The sequence below is a fragment of the Xiphias gladius genome, chromosome 22, assembly GCF_016859285.1.
Source record: "Xiphias gladius isolate SHS-SW01 ecotype Sanya breed wild chromosome 22, ASM1685928v1, whole genome shotgun sequence".
Taxonomy (NCBI): Eukaryota; Metazoa; Chordata; class Actinopteri; order Istiophoriformes; family Xiphiidae; genus Xiphias; species Xiphias gladius.
Genome location: NC_053421.1, coordinates 15,644,629 through 15,672,260, shown reverse-complemented (window position 1 = coordinate 15,672,260; position 27,632 = coordinate 15,644,629). Strand labels below are relative to the sequence as shown.

General features: G+C 41.8%; 1 protein-coding gene across 7 annotated transcripts; it reads left to right on the top strand.

Annotated features, from left to right (window-relative positions):
• The first annotated feature begins 2,723 nt into the window (after positions 1-2,723).
• Positions 2,724-27,462, top strand: zgc:158766 (uncharacterized protein LOC100009641 homolog). 7 transcript variants are annotated; one of them, XR_005706475.1, is made up of 24 exons: positions 2,724-2,962; positions 7,760-7,957; positions 9,041-10,280; positions 13,745-13,948; positions 14,647-14,770; positions 15,506-15,599; positions 16,116-16,202; positions 16,521-16,637; positions 17,067-17,165; positions 17,431-17,573; positions 17,693-17,831; positions 17,930-18,052; positions 18,173-18,337; positions 18,561-19,432; positions 20,172-20,421; positions 20,781-20,870; positions 21,530-21,754; positions 21,988-22,158; positions 22,276-22,453; positions 22,611-22,727; positions 23,168-23,446; positions 24,147-24,379; positions 25,428-25,619; positions 25,874-25,923. XR_005706475.1 is itself a non-coding variant. In XM_040118667.1 (24 exons), exons 1-23 carry the CDS (start codon positions 2,894-2,896, stop codon positions 25,916-25,918), a joined length of 5,262 nt encoding a protein of 1,753 aa, XP_039974601.1. In that variant the 5' UTR covers positions 2,724-2,893; the 3' UTR covers positions 25,919-25,944; positions 27,196-27,462. The 7 variants fall into 7 exon arrangements, 6 of the variants coding, with proteins under 6 accessions (XP_039974601.1, XP_039974602.1, XP_039974605.1 ...); XM_040118667.1 differs by lacking the exon at positions 25,428-25,619 and adding an exon at positions 27,196-27,462 and having other exon boundaries at positions 25,874-25,944; XM_040118668.1 differs by lacking the exon at positions 25,428-25,619 and adding an exon at positions 26,439-27,462 and having other exon boundaries at positions 25,874-25,944.
• Positions 27,463-27,632: the final 170 nt, after the last annotated feature.

The window sequence follows — 27,632 nt, the reverse complement described above, 5'->3', positions numbered from 1 at the left end:
AGAAGCCACATCTAGTGGCCACATAGGAACGACATGTCTACATTCCCAAATAAGACATGTAAAGAGGAGGAAATATAGATGGAAGGAGTTGGTGTTGATCGTATCACCAATAATCCTTTCTGAGCAAGACAGTTTTAATCTTTATACTTCTGGTGCCGTATTAAAGAGAGTATTTTTCCTAAACATTGCCGTACAGTATACAGTATGTAAGATGACATACTGTGTTTATCTCTATATATAACTCACAGTACATGATGATATATGTAAGATGAGTCTTTCATTTGGTGGTTTTGCTAAATTAGTAGATGTTTTAAAAGTTAAAACTGAGGAATTATAGGAGGAATGGGTAAAATATACTGTGTATAAGGTACAGCATAGGAGACGTATACCATGCAGACCTTCAACTATACACTGAACACTAAAGCTGTGGTTATTGGGAAAAGATTTAAAAGTAGAAGAATCATTTTGACATGTCAACAGTCAAGAATATGGATCACATGATGCAGTTTTTAATCACTTGGGCAAGGAACTTGTGTGACAGTATTGCATTGATAAGAATAAAACATAACACAGACATCCTATATAAAATGCTGTATTATGCAGATTGGTACAGTATACTCATAACTCTGATCTGCTTTCGAGATTTACCCAAACTGATACAGTAATTTGCATATAGATGACAGTATCATCAACAAATGCGCATACATACATAAATATATAGTTTCATCACAATCATAAGAATAATGGAGTAGCTGACCACTCCAATGTCCATTTTCTTGTTCATTGTCTTTCTCTAATCATTGTTTGATAATCTCAAAAACTATGCACCAGTTATAAAATTTAACACTGTAAGATTTTGGAGCACAGTTAAGTTTACTTCAAGTTTAGGGTGCCCTGGTGACCGAGGGGTTAAGAACTAAACCAAGGACCACAACGTTCCCACTATGAGAGCTTGAAGGGACCTCTGTTTCTTGTGCTTCCCCCGCATTTCCTGTCATCTCTCTACTGTCAACTTGGGAATAAATACATAAAGTGCACCCAAGATTCTCAAAAAAAAAACAAAACCCATTCACTTCAAATCTTAAAAAGTTAGTCACCATGTGTTTGCAGCCTCACGTCCTTGGCCAAAATGATACAGTATGGACTCAATTCTGCCTCAGCGGGCATCCTGCTGGCTCAGTTGGCCGACACGTCTGCATCTTGGACGTGTGCCGACCTGGGATCTTTGTCGACTTCAGCTTGACCGATTTTGTTGCTCATGTGCAGTAATCAACCCAATTAGACAAGTGATAATTAAAAAGAAGAAAAAAGAGAAAAAAAAGAGGGGACTGGAGGACACATAAAAGAAGAAAATCTGCCCTCACTGACAGCGAAACCAGCCAAGTGGAAAAGGCAAGGGCAGCAGAAATTATAGGGTCAACCTTGGCACAAACATTATGAGTTGGAGAGAGAGGAATGTATATTTGCATGGTGCATATATAAGTAGGTGTGTGTCTGTTTATATAGCTTTATATATAGATTTATACGGCACATATATACATAAGACTAAATGTAGATCCACTGTATATATGACCGTAAGTGCAGTAAGTGATTTACATTGTCACTTCTCAGTTTATAGCTGTCTCTGCTTCTTTTTGTGACAATTGCCTCCCAGAAATGTCCTACATCAAAGTGTGCATTTCCCTCAGTACTTTTGTTAGGAACTACAGTGTGTTTGTGTGAGCCCCCGTGTGTTGTGTGACTGCAGCCACTGACAGTGTGTCCTCTTGTCTCCGTCGGATCATTGTGATGTCTGGCTCTAATGACGTCTGACAAGTATCCAGTGCCTCTCTATAAATATAAACCAACCTAATTAACTATCCTCACTACCTTCTCTGTTTAAACAAGATGGCTTAACCTGATCCTCACATTTTCACACAAAGCGTGCATTCTCACAGAAAATGCTGCATTCCAGTGTTAAAAACATGCCCATGTCTCCCGTGTTTTTGTCTCTCAGTAAGGGTTTTCTTGTGATGCCTGTCATATGTCATCATCAAGGAATGTTAACTAACAGTATAACTGAGTTTATTTTAAGACATTTTCTTATGATAAGCTCTTATAAAGAACAATTTACAGTTTTTTAGAGTCCAGTCTGTTTTAGAGATGGCACATCTGTCTTCTGTAAAAGGAGGATGTTCCACATATGTCAGTGGTTTGTAAGTGCCAGTTAAAGCATTGGGTAGTCCCCTGACAATATTTAAGGGGAACGCCATTGTAGTGAGTGACCTGAGCCACCAAGCCTATGCTGATGTCTTCCTTTCTTTTTCCTTTTGAAAAGCAGCAGAATAAGCTGAAACCCTAGTCCGTTTGTATTGTCAGGACAAAGAGGGACTATTGTGGCAGGAGGGGTGGAGGGGAGCTGCCGGTGGAGGTAGGGGTGCAAGGGGTCAGGGGGGGGTAGAGAGGACTTAGTCAGAGTCCGACCCCTGCTGGGTGGAGTGTTGGGGCTCAGGGCGGTGGGGGTGTGCAGGTCAGGTAGTGTTTTTTTTTTTTTTTTTCCTGAATGATGAGTCTGAAGTTGCAGCAGTATGCATTTATCCAGCTGGAAGAGGCCTCAGTAGCAGAGCAGCAGCAGGGCGGGGGAGGTTATGTTGGAGGGAGGGAGGATGAGTGACGGGGAAGCCAGCGCACTGACTCTCTCACGCTCCGACAGGAGTTTAGTCTGCTCCAGCTGCCAACACCACAGCAGACGGACAGAGAATCAGAGAGAGGGGAGAGAAATGGCACTGGACCTGTTGATATCACAGCCATGACTTACAGCACTGACAGAGTGGATCATACACTGGCTTCCAGCGCTTGGACTTGATGACACTTGTTTACGTACTGCAGTCTGGTATTTTATTCGTGTGTCTAAATGCTGTCACTAGGCAAGATGCACTCCAGAGCAAAGTCCCGGAGTTGTGACAACTACCTGAGTATTAAGGTACGAGCTTGAAATATGCTTTGAATTTTCTCACCGTTATAGATTTACTGGGACTTTTTTGGAAGTTGCCGTCTTGTGCTTCTTTCTTGAGTGATTAAGCTCAGTGTGTTGTGTTTTAACGTATTTTTTTTTTTCTTTTTCTTCTGTTTTGGCTGTAAACCTGGCTTCTTGGGAACCTTCACCGACTGTGTTGTGCGTGTGTTATTGTGCGCATTCAGGGGATGGATGTTTTTAATGCCTCAGCTTGCAGACAGCTGATATTTTGACTTCTTGCTCTGCAGCCAAATTATAGCAGGCAGCTTTTTACACACGCATAAAGTGAGAGAGAAGGGAGCTCATTAAGGGTTTTTTCATTAATAGGTCATAGTATGTAAATGTTTGCATTCTAAGCAAAATACTGTCATCAGATATTCTCCTGTCTGTAGTACTCTGTGTTCACTTTGAAAAAAAGAATGAAAACAAGATTTGACTCCCATGCTATTTATCATTTATGGGGTCAGTGAAGAACACAAGTTTGTATCCTCTCTGATAAGCCAGGTTTCTTTATCATCCTCCCACTTGTTGTGGTATGCATCCATTCTATATTTACCCTGCAGAGGTATCAACAGACTTTGTTAGTCTCCTTTGTCTCTGCTCGTCACTGCTCCGATTGTTTGAAGGCCCTCCATTCAGCTTTTACCTTCTTGTTGGGATTTCCTTTATGCAAAGGCCTAATCAAATATGTGAATATGAGTGCTAGTAAGTACGTTGTAAACAGTGCATCTATCTATAGGGTGCGTGAAGTCTGTCGGGGCTGCTCGGAACAGTATCCTGTCAATGTTGTTTACATCCTGTAGGACAAAGTCATTTGTTGCCTACTCATGACATAAATCAAATCTTTCTGATAACTAATGTGGGAATTTGTAATCCCCCCCCGACTACTCCATTGGGCCACAGTATTGTTTCCTTTGGTCTTATTAAAAAAAAAAAAATACTACTACTGCTCCCACTCTGTGACTTACCTTATATCCTTTGCTTTTTTATGACCCTGCTTGAAAAAATACATTGAACATAAATGTAACAAAAAATTCTGTAGCCTGATGATTAGCGGAAGTGTTGTTGCTTTACAGTCAAGTCATAGGAATGTAAATGTAAAGTATAGGAAAATTAAAAACAGTGACTTTTGCTATACGCAAGTGGGTGGGCCAGTTTATCTCCTCCAGACTCCCATTATTGTTGATCTCGCTGTCACCCAACAGAACTAGCTGTGTGGCCCTCTCAGGGTTAAAGTTTATCTGCTGAGATAACATTTAACATTTGCTACGGTGTCATTTTACAATGCCATTTTGTTATTATGCTGTTCTCCACTGAAGAGTGTGTTTTTGTGTGTAATGTATCTGTGATCTAGTATGTGTGTGTGTGTGTGTGTGTGTGTGTGTGTGTGTGTGTGTGTGTGTGTGTGTGTGTGTGTGTGTGTGTGTGTGTGTGTGTGTGTGTGTGTGTGTGTGTGTGTGTGTGTGTGTGTGTGTGTGTGTGTGTTCAAGTACAGTTAAGTTCAAAAAGTAGGTATGTGTCTTAAGCTAAGACACTGGTTAAAAAAGAGACTGAAAACTGAATTAAGACACAAGATCTGAAAAAATTCCACTGATCACTCAGTGGTGATCAATTACATTTAATGTAACAATGTTTTGATTTAACAGGGGTCTTTGTTCGGGCATTGTTAAGTAACCTTACTTGGTTATCTCTCTCGCTTTCTATAAGTAATAAGAGTTAAGGTTGTTCTTAAATTTATTAGTTATTAGTACAGTATGCAGATCTTTTGTCTGACTTCATACCCCGGCCCCTCTCCTTGCCTTTCCTCCTCTCATAAGATAGGATTTCTACTGGTGTAGATCAAAAGCTGAACTGCAGGCTCTATAGTCAGGTCTCACCAGGCTACTTTGTTGGCGTCCTGGCACCTGGCAGCAGGGCAGGTCTGAGCAACCTGTGGCCCTTGTCAGCCCGATGCCTTTGAGGCTGTTAGCAGGTTGGTTTGTGAGCAGCCTGTATGGGGGCTCCAGGGCTCTCCTGTTACACTCCCCTGGTGGCTTCATGCTCCACTGGAGGCCTGGTAGGCAGCGCCTTTTGTGTCCCTGACCCACTAAATGTGTCAGTGACCACCTCGCGCTCGCTCTCTTTCTGTCTCTGTGTGTCTCTCAATCTTTCTTTCTCTGTGATGTACCCCTTCTCTCTTTCTTTCCCCCTAACTCTTGTTTTTTTTTCTCGTTTTTCCACTTTGCTCTCTGACACATGCTTTAGAAGTTGCTGTTCTTTTAAAGTTACCAACTAACACAACAGTTGACCATGTTTGATGTCTCATCGTTTAGCCCTGTGCACCTCTTGAACAGCTGGTTTACGAACAGCAAAGACAAAAGTGTCCCACCTGGAGCTTGAAGCCATTAATTACCACCTCAGTCCTCCATCACACAGGCAGCCACTCAGAAAGACCTGGCATCAGAAAGGGTGGGACTTCCCACTCTACTCCTGTCCCCGCTGAGGGTCTGAGGCTAGACATACACAACCATACACACTGCATTCCTCTCTGGCTCAGAGCGGATGGGAAGCTCAGCCCTGGCGGCTTAGCTCAGTCACTCTGCTGAGACGTGCAGATATGTCTCCCACTAGTCAGGTGACAATTTTTGAAAAGCTTCAAATGCTTCCTGACAATGGAAAGCTATTCTGTTGTACCTTATGTAAGATATCATCTCCGCGGTGATGATGTAGTGGTTATTTGCAACATCTCTGAATGTAAATACTGTGTTATGCAGCTAGATAAGTGCAGTTTTTCTGTTCGCATTGTAACATTGGATTACACGGACAGCCCCTCCTGTGCAACAGGTTGAAAAGCGTTTTTATTTATCATTGAGCTCAGGTATTGGCTACGTTGAGTAATTGTCCCTCAAAACACGCCTTCTGTCACAGCCACTGTTTGTTCTGCCTTGGGAAACCTGAAGAGAAACTTGCTGGTCTGTCCTAACTATGTAGTGAGGGCTTTCCTCCTATTGTTAGCTTTCCTCCAATAAAACACCATGTTATTCTTCTCCTCCCGGGTGCAACAGTGACTAATGCCCAGAGACCGTTTTGTCTCACTAAAAGCAGGCTGACTGCTAATGGAGGTGGGCGTTTTGTTTCAGGGCACCAACACTGTACAGCACATACCACTTAGAGAGGCGGAGTGCACAATGAGCGCCTTGTAGTAGAGTGGTGGCATGTGTACCAATCCACTGAACTGTACTCACTCGCCTCTAATTGACGGTGCTGAGCTGCTTAGATCAACAGGACAAATCCTACAAAGGGTGAAACATGGGCTGTCTGACAGGCTAAATTCACCAGAGCATAGGAGAACTCTTGATTTCTATGCATCGTTTTTTACACGCTTTTATTATCATGTAAATGCAGTGTAGCCATTCAAGTGGAAGTTAGCTGCGAGGCGCTGCATCCTACACCCCCACATTCTTCAACCCGGTACACAGTTGTCATAGTGTGGGACGTTTCCTGGCATTGCTGTCTATCTGTGTGGTTATCATTAGAGGCAGATGTCTCTATTCCACTGTTGTGTTCCATTCGGGAAGGACAGATAGCGGAGGGATGTTTGGCCTTGGCTGTCACCGCTGAGAGGAAGGTCATAGCCTGAACCATGAACATAACTACAAGAACAGGTCAACCTCATCCAGGACTGCTGTAATGTCCCGTCTCATTCATGGACAAGTTTTAACTAACAGTATCGGACATGTCCTCTGTTCTACTTGGGGACCATTGTGGTTGCCCAGGTTATGTGGGGGTCAGATAATAGTCAGCGATGTCATGGTTGTTATTAGAGGGTAGCATTGCACCATCCTGGCCAGAACTGGAGTCCAGTCTGGACTTTCCAGTTCGGCTGTTTGTGTCCGCTGAGGGTCACGTCATTCCTACCAGGTGTTTCCCCTCTCTCTAATGGAAAGACCATCATGGCTGACATGTCATGTTTCCTGTCATGTTTAAACTTCCTGATTGTTTGGATAGGTTGGATCATTCTCTGTAAATCATGTGCATATGTCACTGCATGTTTATCTAGTTGAATTTATGTACAGTAAGCAGATGCCCTGTAATTTGATCATAGTTTTTGAAGTGTAACCTGTGGTTACTAAGACCAGTGGTTACTAGCCGGGGGGCTGGGACTACCCAAGGGGTCCCAGGAAAAATCTTAGGGGTCACAATATGATAAAAGCAAACACTCTTCTCATTTTTGCTTTTTCTCTTTTGAAATGCTGGATACTTGTACTACTTCAGACATCTGAAAACCTTCAAATGAAACAACTTGAGGATGAAAAATCACTCGTTGGTTTGCTTGCTCACAGCCTGTGTCAATATTAAGGCCATAACCTTTGATAAGGGCTCATAAGTGGGTGTTGTTTAAGGGGTCAAAAAAGCACTAAAAGGGTTGGTAAACCCATATCAATTAGATTCTTCCTTTTATTTAGTTGTTCCTTTTATGACAAAATTAAGCACAGGGGAAAAAAATAGCTAATTTTGACAATGAATTGGTCACACGCACCCCAGCTCTCTTTTTTTGTCCTTTTTGTTTTTAATTTGTTAATTTGGTTGGGGACCCAAGCCAAAAAGGCTAGGACCCACTAGTCTAGACTTACCTCTCCAAGTATCATATGAACTAATGTTTTGTTATATATTATATGAGAAAAATGGCCTTGAGCATTGATGCTGTTAGCGCAATATATTCACTGCAGCACGAGCTTGACGCAATTACATATATCCATCCTAAAATGCCTCTTTTTCCCTCAGGACGCTGAGTCTTTGGACAACTGTATCCAGAACACCTTGTCGGCCCTGTACCGCCCCTTCACTGCGACCGCTGCCACCGTCCTGTGGCAGCTCTTCAGCGTGGTGGAGAGGCAGTACCGTGGAGACGGCCTCCGCTGCCTCGTTGACTTCTTGCTTCCTGCCAAGCAGATTCTGCAGATCATCCAACAAGAAACCTGTGTGAGTAGCTGATATCGTTGACATGGCCCCTGAGGTTAAATCGATGAATCCAAGAATGCTTACTGTGATTTGTTCCTGAACTCATTTTGGGGTAAAACATAGTCAGAGATTTACCTGCTACTAACATTAGTGATTTCCTGCAGGACATTTGGAGATCTTTTTCTGAGACGAGGAGGATGAGGAGAAAATACAATAAAAGCACCACCAAACATGGTTCACAGTGTCAGGACATGCTAACACATGTACTTTCCTAAACACTTCAAACATGGAATAATGCTCATCTTGCAAAATAAGCGAATGGAGTGATAAGACAACATGTTTGTGAAAAAAATGCTGCTGAGTGTGAATATCATTGCTGCGTGGGAAGGGGGAGCACCAGGCTGAGACAGATTTGATTATTGTTCCCAAAACAAACTGAAAAGCAGCTATCCTCCTCTGAATAGGGAAACAGAGGGAAACTGTGGTCTGTTTGAGAGGCTGCCATGGACTCTAATGTCCACAGTGAAACTCAATATTCTCTCTCAAAAGCTTTCATTGCTGTGGGTCAGGGCTCTATGACCAAAGCACTGAAACTTTATTCCTCTGTATTCATCTCACTGGTGATTACACTGACGATAGCCATAGAGCAATAGTTTAGCCAGGCCCCTGAGAGCAGCCTGCTGTGCATGAAAGTCATTGTACTGCCGGCAATATGAGAGGCTTCAGAGGACGATCACATCCACAGTCCTTGCCTTGACATTCAAAAGAGATGAAAAAAGCCAACCCTTGAGCACCGTGTCTTTGCTCTCTCTTTGGGTCTGTTTTTTTATGCTGTCACAGTGAAGATTTGTGTTGTGGTTGCTGCGAAACCAGGCCTGATCAGACAGGTTTCCCTCTTTAGTCGAAGGATTGCTGACAGTGATTCATCTAGTGCGTCCCATGAAAACATCTCTCCTCTCCATTAAAGTTAAACATGTGTTTGAACACAGCTTTGCAGATGTTGGTTGAAATGATGCAAGGCGTACCACAGCTGAGCCATGACACATGGATGATAATAATGTTTTATGAGAGTGGGTACTGACTGACTTCTCTGTTTTCTCTCAGGTGAGGTTCAGAGGCTTGTTGTTCTATCATGAGGGGTGGCCTCTCTGCATCCATGAGAAAGTCGTCCTGCAGCTTGCCCCGCTGCACAAAGTCAGACTAAAGCAAGGAGACTTCTACCTACAGATAGTTCCTTTAGGCCGCAAGACTGTCAAGCTAGTGATAAAATGTTTGTCAGCCAGTGGGCAGGCCATTGCAGAAATCCCCATTGCAGAGAGCATGTATGGCAGCATCTTCACAGCTGAGTTCTTGCAGAATGTAACACGCGACCGAAACCTGAACCCACTACAGAACTGTCTGCTCACCACTGGTACCTCTGTGTACAGGACGCCGTGGAAGAACGTGGTCAACCCTTTGTTTGTCAGCAGCACGTCGGACGCCATCATGCAAGCACATTGCAGCAGAGGTGGCTTCCGTGGCCATCTCAGCACCTGCAGCACCAGCGGATCCACAGGGACTCTGGACAGCCACCGCAGCTCCAGAGAGTCCCTGCACTCTCAGGGAGCTGACTCCATCTTCTCTGAGCCCACCTCAGCGAGCAGAAACCACATGGAAACCGGTGGTGAGAGCCACCGCGTCAGAGCAGCGGACACTGGTACAACCATCATTAAGATTGAGAGACCCACTGAAGAGTGTGGGATAGGAGAGGGGGGTGAGGACAGTGGAGCGAGAGAGAGAGGGGCAGGGTCCAAGATGCTCTCTTTTAGTACAGACCTCAGCAACCCAGGCCCTCGACGTCGCCTTCCGAGGGACTCTGTAGCCTTTGAGAGCAGGAGACTTTTCAGAAAATCTTACATGGAGGCCTTGCAGAACCCTATGAGCCTTGGGTCGAGCTCTGAGTCCATTTTGGAGGAAAGCCCGGAGCACAGTGCTGGCCTAAGAGAGGGAAGAGTGACAGCAGGCAGCAGCCCCGACACCCAGACCTCTTCCAGAGAACACTTATCACGAAGGTTGGGTAGCCGCAGCTGGCTCACCAGTGATGACTCCAGGCCCAGCACACCTTTGCTGTACTTACAGAGGGGGTTACGCAGTGCCGAGAGACGTGCAGAACGGCGTTCAAAGTCACTGGAGAGAACTAACAAGGCAGGCCAGGTTAAAGGCCACCGGGAACGATCCTCCTCTGGGGGTTCAGTTAGCATCTCACCCAAAAAGCTGATGAATGGCTACGCTCTTCGCTTTGGGAAGCTGGATTTGGAGGCAGCTTTTCCTGGTTCTGAGAGGAGAAGCAGCAAAGAGGAGTCAGGTGTGTGATTCTGTTCAACCCTTCGTTGTCACAATGTACAAAAATCACACTGAAGTTATGATTAATCATACTCCTGGCAAGATGCAATACAATATTAAAACGACCTATAGGGGGCCATTTTACAAAATACCTTTTGAGTACATTTTGCTGATAATACTTTGGTATGTACAGTACATTTAACATTTACCCAGGTAAATTTTTGGATGCAGGACAATGTAGCATTGCTTTCTTTACTTAAAGGGTGAGGCTTGCAATATCATGTTTTTTTTGTTATTGTCAAAAATCTTTTCAAAACAAGAAAACCAACAAAAAATGTATCATAATAACAAGTATTGTCTGTGGAGCCAAAGCCTGATATGGCATTTTCCTCTGTGCCATAGAGTGAGTCTGTGAGTGACACTGATGTACTGGATGACATCTTCCTTGATCACAATGAACACAGGCACTGTAGTTTATTTTGTGTTAACCCCATATACATCATGCTTCTGCCATGAATACTCACTAGAGTATTAAATGCAATAAATGCACAGTTTTTCCTGTTTGAGTAATGTTTGCTTAAAACTGCAGTGCCTAGCTGTTTTTTTTTAGAGAAATTACTGAGCCTTTTTAAGAAATGACACTTTATATTTGTGACCCGTTTTTAAATATTTACATCATCAATAGAACAGATGACCCTGAGTGCCACAGACCAGGTAGGGAAGTTGAACGTATTGAGCGATGGACTAACTCATTGTTGGTTTTCGTTTTTTCATGGGATAATAATAACGCCGACCTAATCCTTTAATTGTAATAAGTCTTCCTTCACTGTTCATTATAGTTAAACATTTGGTCTAAAAATCTGAATGGGATCTGAGAAGAAAATTTTACCATCAAAAATATGTCTTTAAACAAAGCGATTTTGTTTTAGTAACGTGCTCTTTCACAGAACCTAAAACTTCAGTGTTGATAAGTTTGGCTTTCTCCAGCAGTGGTTGAATCATCAGCCGATTGCTCATCATTTTTCGCCTATCAAATAATACTACCTGAGGGTGTGAAAACCAAGTTTCACTCTTAATGGCTAGATAAGGTTGGTTTCCTGCCACGATATGTTATCATACCCTCCAGCAGGACTAGTTACAACAGTTCACCTGGTGGCTGGAGTCTGAGCTGAGACAGCAGCTCTGAAGCATTAACGATGTCATTGGTGACAGATTGCTTTTCAAAGCCCGCACTGTGTGTTTTTTGGCACATTGAGGAGACAGGTATCGCCCAACCCTGGAAACAGAACTTTAGTCGCAACCCTGTGTTTTCTTTACCACTGTCGCTCTGTTTTGCTTTGTGGTGGTTCATACTGGGTAGCTCAGGAAAGCGGTAATGTGAGAATATCACCAAGGGAATCATGCTGTTTTTAGAAAGCAGAGCTTCTTCCGGGCATTGAAATGTGAGGTGAAAAGTGACTGAATTTATTTAAATCTCTGAATCCTGACAGTGCCGGACCACAGTTGGCACTGTCCAAGGTTAGGCTGTGTGGCCAGATTTGTTTTTAAATAAATCATATATTTGCTTATTTAAATGCATTAAAGACAACACTACATCAGCACCCAGCAAAAATACAGTAGTTAAATCACATCACTGCTGCTGAGATTACCTCAGAGAGGATTGTATTTCAGCTGTTTGCAAAGCAGGTTTCCCACAACGACATTTCAAAGGCAACAAAGGATCCTGTAAACCCTGTAAACTAGCCACAGGGACCCCAGCATCCCACAATGAGATGACCCTACAGTGTTACTGGGGATGGGAGCTGCACTGATCCCAGATGGGTTGCCTCATTTACAAAAGTTTCCTTTGTGAACCAATCAGCCACTGGGGATCCACAGGGGAAAAAAGCCTTTCAAACTGGGCCTGTGTCTTTGCAGAGTCCATTCACTCCAGAAATATGAGACCTAACTCGCACTGACTCACACCACTCTGAAAAAATACTCCACAAGGGTTGAATCACTCATGATATGAGCCAGCAAACTCTGTAATATCGAAACACGTTGTCTTTCTTTTATGTGATCAGTAAGTTAAAGCAGCAACCAGTGCAGGTTTAGCCCCTTTGATGGCTTTAAATTGCATCCAGTAGAGTACACAAAAAAAACAGACTTTCACACAGGACAATACTCAGGAGGCTTTACTCTACTTTTGTCACTTCCTCTGAAAACAAAGCAATTTAGGAAACATGCAGCAAACACAAGCCTGGCCACACAGTCGAACAGGAAATGCACTGACTGTTTGAAGACAATAGAGGCTGAGCTGGGAGGGTTTACTGTCACAGAACAGAGCAGGACAATGCAAGAGGCCTCAAACTGTTTAAAAAGACAACACACAACAGGTGTCCATCAGGCACAGATCTTTCAGCAGAGCTGGTTGGGAGCCTGTCAAGGATTTATGTTAAGTTTTAGGCCTGTTAAAACTTTGAAGACTGATGTTCGCAAAAATGGGAGGGCCTTGCTTATAACTGTGCTTTCCCCTCTTTTGAGATGGTATTTGCAGCGGTGTCATAAAATATTGATGTCAACTTTTGTTTTAACCCGGCTCTTAGACTATGACAAGGATGGGAGACATACAAGTATACTCAATAATTAAGTAGATTTATTTAAAACACTTACAAAATATTTAAATCACCAATAAATGAGTAGGTCAAGTCTATGATATCAGTAATGGATTCAACCAGTGAGTTAGAGGTTTTGCGTGGGTGTTGTCTTGGCAAAACAAAAGGAAAACCCAACAAAAAAGCCACAACTAAGGGGAGTGGGTAGACTGGATTTTGCTGCTACACTTTGGTCCTTTAAACATGGGGCACAGCAGGCCAAGGTGTTTACCATGTCACCGTTAGAGCTGCCGTCAGGGCAGAGAAGCACTACAAATCAAATTCAAATCAACAGTTATTTCCATACCGTTCTGTTGATCAATTCAACTAACCAATAAATTGTTGCAGCTCTACTGCATACTGTGCAGTCCATGTTATCCCAGTTGTTGACATTCTTTCTTGGCCAGTGAAGTATTCAGCATACACAGATACTATGCTCTGTGTGAAAATCTGCACGCTTTTTTTTCGCTGCCTCAGGAAAAGGATCAAGTCTTAAAACTGTGGTACCACTTGGGAATGTCAGGAGCAGCATTCCTATAAATAGAGCCTTGAGGTATGAAGAGGAGGAGGTGAAGATAGGAGAGTCTAATAACACCAGAGCTGCCCATGACTAAGACTGATTAAACACCTGGTCTCCATGATGAATCAGTGTCAACTCAATACAAGAGCACGCCTATGTATGTTACCACTAGTACACGCTTGTTGCATGAGGTAGTACGGTGAGGTAAGAAAGCACTGAGATAAAAGGAAACTTCTAATGTCAATTGATTGTACTGTGTTATTATACAACAGTTGCTCCATACATATCACTTAGACAGTCCGTAGATTTCACTATTCCTAATTATCTCCACAGGACAGCGTGATGACGGCATCGGCGTGGAGAGCAGGCGGCGCAAACATAGTGGAGAGGAGTCGCACAGTCCTAAAGCTGCCAATGGGAGCGCCATCAGGCTGGCTTCAGTATCGAACTCTTCATATGACAGTAACTCAGCCCTCCCCAAACTGGCGTCAGAGGTCAATCGAGACCTACTCGAATCGGGTGCTGTGATCTTGGCAGGTAGGGGGCGGGCGATGCTTTCGTTTCCACCCATCAGCTTGTTTTATAGGTATCATATGCATATTAGAACTGCTGAAGTCATTAAATTGTCTTGTTTTGTCCATTACATTATCACACAATTTTATATCACTTAAAATTTTATATCACATTAAAAATGTGCTTAATGCTGAGATGTACGGTGGAGAGTTCCCTTGTCTTGTTCTCAGTTTTAAACACATTTTGATTCTTTTCAAGATCAGCATCACTGAGCAATGAAATATGATGTTTGCATTGTTTATTAACTTCACTAATAAACTTCACTAATCACAAAATCACTTATCACAAAATTCCTTTTAAATCATCATATACCACATGTCCAACACGTCTTTCCCGTGGCTGGTTTATGTAAATTTTTAGTTTTTATATTATTAGTTGTTTATTTCTTGTTAATAGTGTCGTGTGTTTGGTCTGTGGAAAAGGCTGCAATCCAAAACTGGGTATTCCTGTATCTGGCCATTGATTTTCACCACCTGATTTTTAATTTAACAGGACTTTTAGAAACTTTCAAGTGCTTTTTTCCCCCTTAAGCTCCCCTTAATATCTTATACCAGTTAGACGGCAACATTGACATAACACTGTGCAGCTTAAACAGTTGCATTTTTGATATAGACATCTGTGAGTGCTAAGTGGTGCCCCCCTGCTGGCCTCCTCTCTTCCAGGAAACAGAGATCGCAGTGGGAGGGCAGTGCTGCAGGTGTGCACAAGAGCTCAGGTGTGGGCAGGTGAGAGCTGCACGGTCAATGACCTCACCTGTTTACTGGGCTACTACTACTCCACACTGCGGTAAGTCACACATACTTAAGCTTTATTTTCTCTGTGTTAAGAATAACTCCCGGATCTTTCACACCTGACCTTTACCCTTGAGGATCCTGCAACTAGTGTCCCATCACCCCTTATTAATACATTTTACATTTTCCCATAACACTGCTTAGAGCTTATAGGTGAATGAAAAGGTGTCAAGTCCTATGAAGACATATTTTATCTTATTGCAACTGCGATTTACTTTGTTGTCAGTCATTATCTGTTTATACAGCAGCCTCCACTTATGGGTGCTTTACAGGAGGAGTCGCAGTTGTTGACAAATACATTAATAAACAGTTACGACTACATCATAGTTTGTTATAAACCATTTCTTCAATGCTCATATACTGCTCATAAATGCTAAATAGGGGTACTTTAAGTTAAGTGTTGCTGAAAAAGTCAGCATTTTAATAAAAGGCACTGGCAGTAAACTTGAGAAGTTTTTCCAGGAGGAACTGCTAGATATTTGTTCATGCTTAGATGACTAATTGTACGTTATAGTTTTTGTAAAGCAGTATAATACCTATATTCACCAAGGCTGCACAAAATAAATGTCTGTTAACCCAACTTCAAATGCGACAAAAGAAAAAATACCACTGTGTTCAGGTTTTCCTGATTTATCCCGCTGCAAAGGTTTCGTAGCTGTCACGATAGATTAGTGCATGAAGTCAGTTGTTTGACAGAGACAGTGCACTAACTTTAATACTTTGGTTTCAGGAAAGAAAGGCGTGATCAAGGTCTAACTGTTGTAATAGACAGCAGGAGGCAGCAGCCTGTTCCAGCTCTGTTGACATCTCTGTCCGAATTGCAGGTGAGCGCGCAGTGGAAAATGAGTAATTACCCTCCAACACGCCTTGCTAAATATGTGCTGTCTTCTGAGCTGTAATGCTGTGTCTCTTTCTGTTCCTTCACTGTGGCATTCCATACACATTTCCTATTGTTATGCTTCTCAGTCTCTGGCACAGTTTGGTTTTTAAAAAGGGGCACACCTTAAGGTTATAGCGACTGCACTTCCAAGACATTTTCCCCAGAAATTCTGGCCTCAGGGCTCTTGTGGGGAAGCCTGTGCTTACTTGTCTGTTTTTAACCACACACTGGGAGCGGCTTGGCTGCAGCCAACTGGCAGGAGACATATCACCATGTTACGATGATGAGTTGCTCTCTGATGTAAGGTTGATAATTCTGTAAACCACAACACATACATTAGAATCCTTTTAAATGCCTGTTTTGCAGTATTTAGCCGTTCCTTCAGAAATACACATCTTGAAATTTTTATTTTCATCATTTTAAGAGACTATTTAAAAAAAGGCATGTGCATGTTTTTCAGGCTCTAGCATCAAATGCACTTTACTCAGTTCTCTTCCTGGTGGACAAGGAGGCAGCAGCTAAACCTGAGCGAGACATCAATGTACAGGTAAAGAAAGACTCTTGTTATCAGATGGATACGAAGTAATTCAAATTAAGTCATGTATTCATGTTATTGTATACTTGATCTAGGTAGATTTGATAAAGGATTCACAAGAATCAGGTTTGATAAGCCTATCTGTTACTGTATTCAGATTTGATGAATCCCTATTTAATTACATCGCTATAGGCCATGATGACAGAGATTGGTGGTGAGCAGGACTTGGCCTTTGGGTAGTTACAGTTGATGTAGCTTTGAAGGAGACAGGAAACACACTCCAACTGAAACCTGGGCGTGTGTGTTTGTTTGTTCTTTTTCTTGCCACAGACTGAGACGCTGTCATCTCTGAAGGCCCTGCTGAAACACATCGACCACACCCAGCTGACACGAGACTTAGAGGGCACCTTCCACTACGACCACAACCAATGGATCTACTTCAGACAGGTGGGTGTAACAGAGGGGGCTGGACTGTAGCCAACCTTATAAACATACTGCATTTGTAAACTTACTTAAGAGCTTTGCGAGGGTGGGGATACCTTCTGAAAATAATTTTTCGTTTACTGTTAGAAGTTTGTTGCTTGTAAGAAAAAAGAGGAAATTGTACTAATTGCTGTTTTGCCAAGGTGTGTATGTATAGTTACAAGAAAGGACTTCTCCAGTTGAAACATGATCAGTTTGAGATATACAAATATGACTTCTTGGCTCAACCCCTTTCATTTCAGGCAGGGACAGGGGCCAATTTTTTACTTTTCTCCAGAACGGCCTGGAGATTTTAAGAATGGCGAGAGACTCTAGTAATATGCAGTGTTTTTTAACACAGCTAATTATCTCCCTCCATCTCTGTTTTTCTCTTTCTCCCCCCTTCTCTCACAGAAAATCGAACCATTTGCCAGCAGTTGTAGCGCAGCCATCACCTCCCTTCAGGAGTCTATCAGCACACTGAGCAACAGCGGCAACCTGAAGACCTCTAAGGTCAGACCCAGCCCCTGCGGGCAGTCTGGCCTTCTGATTTATGTGTCTCTACTGACATACAATAGCTCTCTGCTGGAGTAAACAATTGAGGACTTTGTTTTATGGTTAACTTTCATGATCTTTGTGCAGTCGAGATCAATAACCTTGACAGGATTTTGTTTTGAGTTTGAAATAAAGCAGTTACTTCACTTCATTTATGTCTAGATACACTGTGGAGATGTATGGATTCACATAATTCATTTGCCTCTGTGCATGTTTGATTCAGGAGGTGTCTGAGGTGATGGAACAGCAGAGGCATCTCATGAAGTGCGTGCTAGATGACACCCGTCTAAACAGACTGCGACTAGAGGGAGGAACTGTCCTCGCCCGCATCAGGAAGGAAGAGGCCTGTGAGAATGAAAACTACAGGTACTGCAGGAAGAGTGGATGGACTCTCAACCAAGCGTCACAATGAGTAGTACCCATGACGATTAAAAAAAACAACTTTTGATAACCTCTTTAGCCATGTTTTTTTTTTTTTCATTCAGGGATGCTATAGACATGTTGAATGCACTGTACAACCAAGTAGATGAAGAGGTTCATAAGCTTGTGATCCTCTCCAACAAGTCTCAGAAACAGTTAGAGAGCCTGCTGGAGGTGCGCAAGTTTGAGGAGCAAACACAACAGGTGACCTCAAACTTTATTTCTCTCTAGATGTGGTCATCTGCGCTGCTCTCGGTACAAAATTAAATAACAAATCCATCAAAAATCCTCTCTGTTTTCAGATCAAACTCTGGTTCAGTGTAGAGGGAGAGAAGCAACTCGTACCTTTGGAATCGTTAACTCTGTCTGTGGCCAAAATTAAGGAGATGAGAGAGAGCTTGGATCAGTTTCTGGAGGAATCTGTGGTAAATAGCGTCACAATATGTTTCCACAACAATTTTTAAACCTGTTTCTTGTAGATTAGCTTCCATGGCTAATATCAGAAGACGGTCAGTGCTAAATTGATCTTACCTTTATCCTGGCAGCATCAACAGAGGCACGGCCTGCAGCTTGTGAAAGAGTCTCCAGAGTCCCTCCCAGGCTCGGTTCTCCTCGACTTTAAGCAGCACCTGGGCTCCATCCTGAGCAGAGTGGAGCGGAGGAAGGCCCAGCTGGACGTTCTAACCACCCTGCATGAGTTCTATGACTCGGTAAGTATTAAAAAAGCGGGTCTGTATTCTGGGAAAAGTTATGTTACAGTTTACATTTGCATTTTAGGATTCAGCATATTCTTGAATGCAAAGTGGTTCACAGTACCATAAAAGATAAATCTTAAACCATTAAGAATACAAACCTAAAAGCTGGATTCTGATCTTCGAATTGGCTCTACTATATTACTATTACTATATTACTATCGCTCTTTCATATCTGTAGGCGAACCAGTGGATGGACCACTGTCAGGATTATTTCCATCACCTCAGCCTGGATAGTACAGGTGTCAGACTTTCGCCATCTGTGGTGCAAATCCTGCAGGATTACTACACCGAGGCATCCAAGTTCTCCTTGGACAACTTCAGCACCCTCAATGACATGGTGCTCTCCCTGGAGAGCCCTCAGCAGCTGGAGCAGTGGAATACAGTTTGGCACAAATGTCAGCAGACCAAACAGCAGCTGGAAGAGACTCTTGCCCGAGCCATGACGGCAGCCCAAAACTGCACAGCTGCTGATACGACGTCGTCTTTACAGACTGCAGAGAGTCAGATCGCCTCAACAGAGCAGGGTGGAACTAATGGTTGTGTGCTTTTACCTCGGGCAATTACATCGTTGACTTTTGAGGATAACAAGCCTCATTCTGCTGGGCCTTTCTCCAAAAGCCCCTCCAGTTCAGTCTCCTCCTCCTCACACTTCACTTTCCCGCCTGACTGTGACAGCAAACTGAGGCAGAGTCCGTCCATGTTTGACGACACGGACAGTGACTGCACCATCGACTCAACCATCTCCTGCCATTCGGAGCCCGTCTACACCGGGGCTGCCCGTCTCCGCAAGCAGCCGATGAAGAAGATCATGAAGAAGACCATGAGCTACGAGCTGACACCAAGAGACAGCGGTCACTCAGATGTCAGCCATATTCACGGCTATACGGGTGTGTACATCAAGGGTTTGGAAGTGGCAAATAATGTGTCTGCAGAGAAGAAGCTGCAGAGACCTGATGTGATGAGCCCTGCGTTAGGACGGAGCCGCAGCATGTCCACGCCCTCCAGAGTTCATAACAGACGTAGTGATGGGGACGGAAAGAAACAGAGCAGGTGAGGAACAGAACAATGGATATTTAACATAAACTGGACTATTACTTTAAACTGTATGTATGTAGTAAAAAACAAACAAAATATGTATGAATATACAGGGCATGGACGAAATAGCAGAAACAAATCTATGAAATACATGACTAACTAAAGACTGCAGCCACCCTTTGCCTTCAAAAGCTTCAGTCCTGCTTAGTTGTTTTACAAACTGTGTTGAATTATAATATATTTTCAGTAAAATGCTCACAAAAAAAACTTAACACTGACAAATATTGTTTGGTTATGGTTTTAGTTAAAGTGAAAGCGCTTCTCTTGTGTTATTTTTCTTATTTTGTCTGCCCCACGTTCAAACTAGTGTTAGTCATAGAAAAAGTTAGTCATAGACTTATGACGATGGTAATATAGTGATGATATAGTCTTTTTTAGGGCTGCAACTTTTTTAGGGCTGCAACTAAAAGTTACTTTGATTATTGATAACTGGTAATCTGTTAATTATTTTTACTATTAATATACAGTATTAGATATTGAGACTATAATATGTGAAAACTATTTAAAAAAAAAAATGAAGACGAAGATGAAATAAGTTATTCGGTAGCAGCCCAAAACCCCAAAATATTCAATTTATTATGAAATAAATAACGTTTTTTTAAATTACCTAAAGTCGTATGGTATTATCAATAATTGTAAATACCTTCAAGGATATTTTTAGCCATATACCCTGTTATTTCTCTCTATTCACTAGTAAAGTCCAGCACATCATGGATGAGATGATCTCCACAGAGAGGGAGTATGTGCGGTCTCTCAGCTACATCATTGAGCACTATTTCCCCGAGATGGAGCGTATGGATTTGCCCCAGGACCTGCGGGGGAAGCGCAGCATCATTTTTGGGAACGTGGAGAAACTGTGGGACTTCCACAGTCAGTACTTCCTGAAGGATCTGGAGTCGTGTGCGCACTCCCCGCTGTCCATCAGTAGCTGTTTTCTCAGACACGTGAGTTCGCGCAGACAGTCAGTGTGCCCAGAAGCAGCACACTGACAGGCTAAAAACAGCACTCAGGTCTGGTGGCTCTCGACAAGAGTCACTGTAATGATGTGTTTACCTGTAGTTGCTGAATTTTCTCCAAACAACTTCATGCATTGTTTTATCACACTGTTCCATTAAGGGTTGTATACCTATGTATTTAAGTCACTTGTCAGCAAAAGAATGAGTATAACTGATGGCGAAACCCATACAATTACAGTTACAGTCTCTTGGGAGCTGAATCATTCCTAGTGTTTGGCAAAGCACACTGAAATGTCCGCGTGCTTTTTACTGTAGTCAGTGTTGTAACCTGTTAATCTTGTGTGCAGGAGGATCAGTTTGGCATGTATGCTCTGTACAGCAAGAATAAACCCCAGTCCGACACTCTGCTCAGCAGCCATGGGAACGAATTCTTTAAGGTGCGTCTGGAAGCTCTGGCTCTGGGTACATTCCTCACACAGTGACGCATCCTCACTGTGTTCAAAATGACATTTGAGAAAGGTGCAGCCCCCCAAAAATGTCTCATATCATAAAGGGAAGAAGTGTCCCTCTCTCAAGGGCTAAAAAAAGCAAACCCATCATTAAACACTAAAGAGATCTTAAACAATATACACGTTAGAGCCCGACCAGTGCTTTGACATGGCTGATATAGACGGACAGTTTAAGCATATTACAAATATATAGGTATCGACTTATATGACTGCAATGAACAATACAAAGTTACAGCAAAGAAATGCCAAAAAATATGTTTTTTGTTTAAGGAACAGAGATATTTGAGTTAATTTGGAAACAGTTATGCCAGTACATAGTTTTTTCACCAGAGGGTAGTAAAAAGTTCATTTTTAAACTGCCACTCAGTTCATATCTTTCTTAAGGTTCTTTAGTAACCAAGTTTAAGGTAAACTTTTTTTGAACTCTTCAATAGCGATATTGACATTGGCCTAGAAAACTAGTACTGGTCAGGCTCTAATACATGGCCTCAGCTCAACTGTAAACAGTTTTAAAAAAGATAAACAGAATTGATCTAGAGTCAAGCAGTAACACCACGATAAGTAATCCTCGCTGTGTGTCTCTCCAGAATAAGCAGCTGGAGCTAGGGGACAAGATGGACCTGGCGTCCTACTTGCTGAAGCCCATTCAGAGGATGAGTAAATATGCTCTTTTGCTGAAAGACCTGATTAAGGAGTGCAGTCACTCCCAGGAGCAGGAGCTGAGCGACCTACACACCGCAGAGGAGATGGTCAAGTTTCAGCTTCGCCACGGCAACGACCTGCTGGCTATGGATGCCATTCGGGGCTGTGATGTAAGTAGTAATACATGGGGCCAGAGCCATGTGCTGCTATGATGAATATTTGGATGTCAGCATAAAAGCCAAGTATCACTTATTTTGTTTACAATCTAGCAAGACAGAGGTCTTTAAAACAATTTTGGAAGTCGAGGTCATCTTGTTATGTATACAGTAGAGTGAGGTCAGATCCCTGTCAGGAATTGTATTGTTCTCTCTGACGCATGGGAACGGTTGTGTTTCCTCTCCAGGTAAACCTAAAAGAACAAGGTCAACTCCGCTGCCAGGATGAGTTCATAGTCTGGTGTGGACGGAGGAAATACCTCCGCCATGTCTTCTTGTTTGAAGACCTCATCCTCTTTAGCAAGACCAAGAAGATAGAGGGAGGATATGACTTTTACATCTACAAACAGTCCTTCAAAGTGAGAATTTATTGTTTCAGGAGGAGGATAATTTTTTTTTGCAGTTTTTACGCTGCTTGTATAATGACAGTAAATTTCATGTTTTTTTTTTTTTTTTTTCCACTCCTTTCTATTTAGACAGCAGAGATAGGTATGACTGAAAATGTTGGTGACAGCGGCCTGCGTTTTGAGATCTGGTTCCGTCGGAGGAAGTCACAGGACACGTTTATACTTCAAGCCGGCTCTGCAGAGGTCAAGGCTGTGTGGACAGCCATTATTGGCAAGATCCTGTGGAGGCAGGCGCTCAGAAACAGAGGTGTGTCTCTCTGTCAGACTGTCCAGTTTTACACAAACTATTCCCTGTACGATTCAATACAAATACTGTGAAATTCAGATTACTTTCTGTCCAGGTAACATTCACATTTTGTCAATAACGATATATATATATATATATATATATATATCTATTCCAGAGCTGCGCATGCAGGAGATGGTTTCTATGGGGATTGGAAGCAAACCTTTCATGGACATCAAGCCTAGTGATGCAGCTATCAGTGACAGAGCCATTGACTATATAATGAAGGGGTCAGGTGAGCTGTTCCTGTACACTTTGTTGTACTTTAACCCTGAGTGTGTGTTGATTCCTTCTAACTGTCTTTCTCTGACCCCCCCTTCCTTCTCTATTTTGTTTCTCTCTGAGAGTAGGCACACATTAGTTAATACATTAGTGATTCGCTAATTGTTTCTTTGCTGAACCACAAAAAAAACTTGGCTCACGCTTACAGTTGTTCTGAGGATTTTGTTAAGTATACACCCCAGATGTAATCTAAGCCATACTGAATTACAAGTGTCATTACGCCCACGGTAAACTATTTTACATTACCTCTCTTTCATGGTTTACCAACGATGCTGTAAAAAAGATTCACACCTTAATTATCACCATTAAAAACCACAGGCATATGCATACATGCCTGTGACTCTAACTCCCTGACGTGATCTCACAGCTCGCTTTGTTTCTCTCTGCTGACAGAGTCTAGGACAAGAGCTTCCATCGCCGTGCCCTCATTTGAGCACTGCACTTCGTTCAAGAGACCTCACTCCACCATCTCTAACAGCAGCACCTCCTCCTCCAGCAGCCAGTCGTCCTCCTCCCTGCTGGGCTCGCTCAATCTCCACCTGTGTTCCTCCCCGTCTCACCCACACACACATCCATATGCAATGACCACTGTTCCCTCCTTTGCCCAGTGGCCCTACGACTGCATAGAGGAGGACGAGTTGGAGCAGGACACCGGGAGCCAGCCCTCTATGAGTGAGTGGCTATTCTCAGCTGTCTTTTAAAAAAGTCAGATGTCGTATCTGTGTTTATTTTGATTATTAAAAACTGTTGATCATTAGAGGCAGAAAAATTGTGAAAATAACATTTTAAAAATACCATTTTCACCATAAACAATGTAGTTTAACCACTAATTGTCTTTTTATTTTCTTGGGGGGCTCTCTGGCACATATTCTGCAGCTCATTTGTGATTTCTCCTTATTTGTCTCTTCACTTTTTATTACTTAAAGTATTTTTGGAGCTGTCAGTGTTACACAAGAATGTAATTTAATATAAACTGCTATAGCCAGTGTCATCTTACAGCAGAAGACAACAACTTCTGGATGTGTGGGGAAATTGAATCTGGGCAGAAAAAAAACAGCTTAAACTTTAAAAATAAATAAATAAATAAATAATATATATAGTATATAGTAATTTTTCACTTATCAATAGAAGAATACGCGTTAATGTCAAAATGAAAACAGATCTCTTCAAAGTTATCCTAATTAATTAGATATAAAATAAAAGTAGATGGGGATCACTGTCTTTTTTGCTGCTTCTTCTAGGAGAATATTTAAATCCTACACATAATAGCTAAAAGCCTTGCCCAGCTTGATACCTGCCCGCTTAATGGAGTTCCGTTTGGCTTGATCCAGTGGAGCAGCATTAACGTATCTTTCTCTCTGTTGTGTCACAGTCACTGAGAGCTCAGAGACGTCCTCCCAGTGCACCTCCACGGACAGCGTAACAGGGCTCAGTACCCTCACCATACCTGAGCACCCCAGCATTGTCATGGACTCCTACAACAACAACGACAGCGAGCCCTCCTCTTTCCTCTGCTCCTCCACACCTCCCTCCTCCATAGCGTCTCCTTCAATATTCCAGAAGGATGAAGACCTCCATCCCCAGGGCACCAAGTTCATCACTGCAGTGAGTGTTTGATTATCTTCCTTATTATCTTCTTATACTGAAATGACCTGATGTTGCGCTACTGTTGACGTCGCCTTGTTTCATGAGGGGGTTTTATTTTGGGAAATATTAGAAAAAGCATAGCTGTGGTGACACCCATTTATTATTTCTGGCTCTCTCTGGAGTCCTTTGTTTTAGCATTTTTGCTTGTATATTTTCTACTTGTGCTATTTCATAGACCACGGCATCAAGTGTTAGTAAGGTCTGGGACGGTCAACCACATGAGGTGCTTCACTTCTGATGATGATGATTCCATTAATTGTCTAATTTTGTATTGAAAGAAATGTAATCTAACCACGGATGCATTGTAGTTGTGTGCACCATCACCTCTTCATTGCTCCTGTGATATTTTTCACATCCAGCTTTTTATAGAGATTAAAATTTAACTAATAATACGCTAATAGGTCTACTAATAGTAGGACTAGTGTACTACTACATCTAGTAGTATGGAAAAACTAATGGAAGTCTAAAACAACAGCCCTGCAGTAATTCCAGGACTGTTGTATTAGACTGCATTAGTGTTAGCTATTAGGGGTTCCTAATAAACTGGCAACTAAGTGTATTTACTCACTGATACAGAGTCCAGTGCATTTTAAGTTTGTGACTTAATGTATATTTTGTATAAATACATGTATTTTTAATAATTATTTTCATCACACTTATTCTGTTTGGATAAATGTGTACATCTGGATGCCCTGGAAGCAGAACATAAAAATGCCATCATGTTACTTTTTATAAGGTGTGAAGAAGGACACGCTGATTGAGAAACATAATAAATAAATAAAATCTAAGCTCCTATAATCATATCGTTCTAAACTGTCGTTTTTGGATTCGCCTTCATATACAAACAATGACAGCAGAGTTTAGAAAGAATAGTGATGGGAGAATTTTAGCACCTTGGAAAAAAAAGTGAATTATTTGTCTGAAGAAGCTTAAAGCCAGGAGCATATACGATTTTAAAGCCTGATTATAACTCCAATTTTTATTGTATTGTATTTATCATTGACAGACAGCAGAGAAGATCTTGTAGTGTGAAGAGGTGAGAAGGTTTACGATTCAAGTCTCCCACCTCCTGATGAATCCTGAGACCAGTCAAAGCTGTTGCAATTACACTGAACATGTTTGTTTTTTACACTTGGCACCTTGATAAATCTAAACAGGAACCTGTGCTTCATGTAGAGAAGAGTGTCATCTTCAAAAGGTTATTTATTTATTTTTTTTTCCAAGTCACACATTGATCTCTACAAGGAGCTTTTATTCTCACCTGATTACCGAAACTACACAGGCTGTTAAGACTGACCAGCAAATTGTAACCTCTGTAGGCAAAGTATTTATTTAAATGATCTGATATATTTCAGATTGGACTTCAGATTCTGAGAATTTAAAGGCAAGTGGTAGAGAATAGTTGCAGCTTCCGTTTCACTCACAACCTTTTTGCTGTTTTGTTTTTGCCAGAGCAAGACTTCTCATGTAGCAGTAGGCCTCTCTACTGTGGTCTGACTCAGAGCTGGGGGGTTTTTAGCTCAGTAAGTAACTGGTGTCACCAGAGCCGACATATGTGTTGTTTCCTTCACAAGCCTCATTAACAAGCGTGAGGACTCCGAATACTAATCTGTGTGAAAATGTGCTTTGTTGCCTGTGCTGTGTGCTGCATGGCAGTGTGTCCTGATGGGCTTACAGGGCTCTCATCCTGACGGGTGGTTTGTTTTGTAAACCTCTGGCTCTTCTTCATGTTTTCCTCTGGGTTTTCTCCTCCACACATTTTCCTCTGTGCATCCGCTTTGACATGAGGGTAAAATTTGTGTCAAAAAACATCACATGTTCTTAAGAGTTTTATGTATGTTTAAACACATGCATGTTCTGTTACAGCATGTGTTTTGTGGTTCTGGAGTGCATTTTAAGTTGAAAGATTTTTTGTTGATACCCGAGTTTTGTGTAAACATGTTATTTTTTATTTGTTTGTAATGTTCATATTCAGCTTTTATTGTATCTAATGGGCACAAAAATGATTTTCAAACAGATACAAATGCACCAAATATTACAGTGCAAATACCAGGACTAAATTGGATGACCTGGATAGTGGAAGAAATGGAGCGAACAGTCTCATCTGTAGTTACAGTTAAACAAATTGAAAGCATGTGGATTAAGTAAGATAACTTTCCTGTTACTTTTAAAGAAACATATTCATGTCTCTTACATTTGTAAATAGCACAATCATTTCGTCATAAACAAGTATACAGTTATAGCAATGTAATTCACTTTAACTCTGCAATAAGCATGAACGACTCTATATATTCTCACATTTTGACTTCAAGAAAATACAATGTTTTCCCTTTTACTTTGTTAGAGCTGCTAAACTAGAGCATCTAAAAGTAAGTTTGAAAACAGCTGGTTTAAGATAACAACTCTGAAAATTGCATCAAAAATCCAGACATTGGATATGGCTTTTATTGTCCATAACACATTTCTTTATCTTGTAAGCAGCACTGATGCCCAGTCATTACTGAAGGTTTTAGGAATTCAGGGTAACCCTAACCCTAACCCTAATTGGTTTGACAATATCTATAACCTGTAAAATATGTGTTGTGTAATGCCATTTTAGATCCTAAAATAGTGTTTAAAATAGCCCTTTATTTGACTGACGTTCTAAATACTGCTTAGTGACTGAAGTAAAAAATTGCAAAAGTGTCGAAAATGTATTATTGTGTTGAAAGTGTTGAAATGTATTATTCTAAGACCTGTTTTCCTGTTTGTTTGTTTTTCTTCTTTCTTCATAGCTGTGAAGTCCTCAATCTGAATCCTACTTGATGCAACAGCAGTTTGAATATCAGGACAAGGGGATGAAAATAAGAGGAGTCCAGCTTCGGAGCACTAAGACTTTAAGGGATGAAGCTCAACTATTATATGGCATTTCATTATGATACTGTAAATTGGAAATTGACACATAATATACACTGTCATGATGGTACGTCAGTGGTCTGTACATTTGTTTTAATGAAACTAGGTATGAATCAGTGTTTATATTGTAGATGAGTTTTTTTTATTATGTATTTTACAAAACAAAACAAATAGCAGACAGATCCATACAGACAATGTTGTACTGTCATTATTTCTTTTGTCACCAGTCCTTTATTGCGATGAGTTTGTACAGATGATTAAAATGTTTAAAACATATTGTTGTACTTATGTCTTTGCCACTGTTAAGTTTAACATG

What these genes read in the sequence shown, in the direction of transcription:
- zgc:158766 (XM_040118667.1), top strand. Translation starts at nt 2,894, where the DNA reads ATGCTGTCACTAGGCAAGATGCACTCCAGAGCAAAGTCCCGGAGTTGT. An exon ending in GGGTGCTGTGATCTTGGCAG is followed by an intron (nt 13,949 to 14,646) that starts GTAGGGGGCGGG and finishes CCTCTCTTCCAG; the next exon opens with GAAACAGAGATCGCAGTGGG. An exon ending in GACGGAAAGAAACAGAGCAG is followed by an intron (nt 19,433 to 20,171) that starts GTGAGGAACAGA and finishes TCTATTCACTAG; the next exon opens with TAAAGTCCAGCACATCATGG.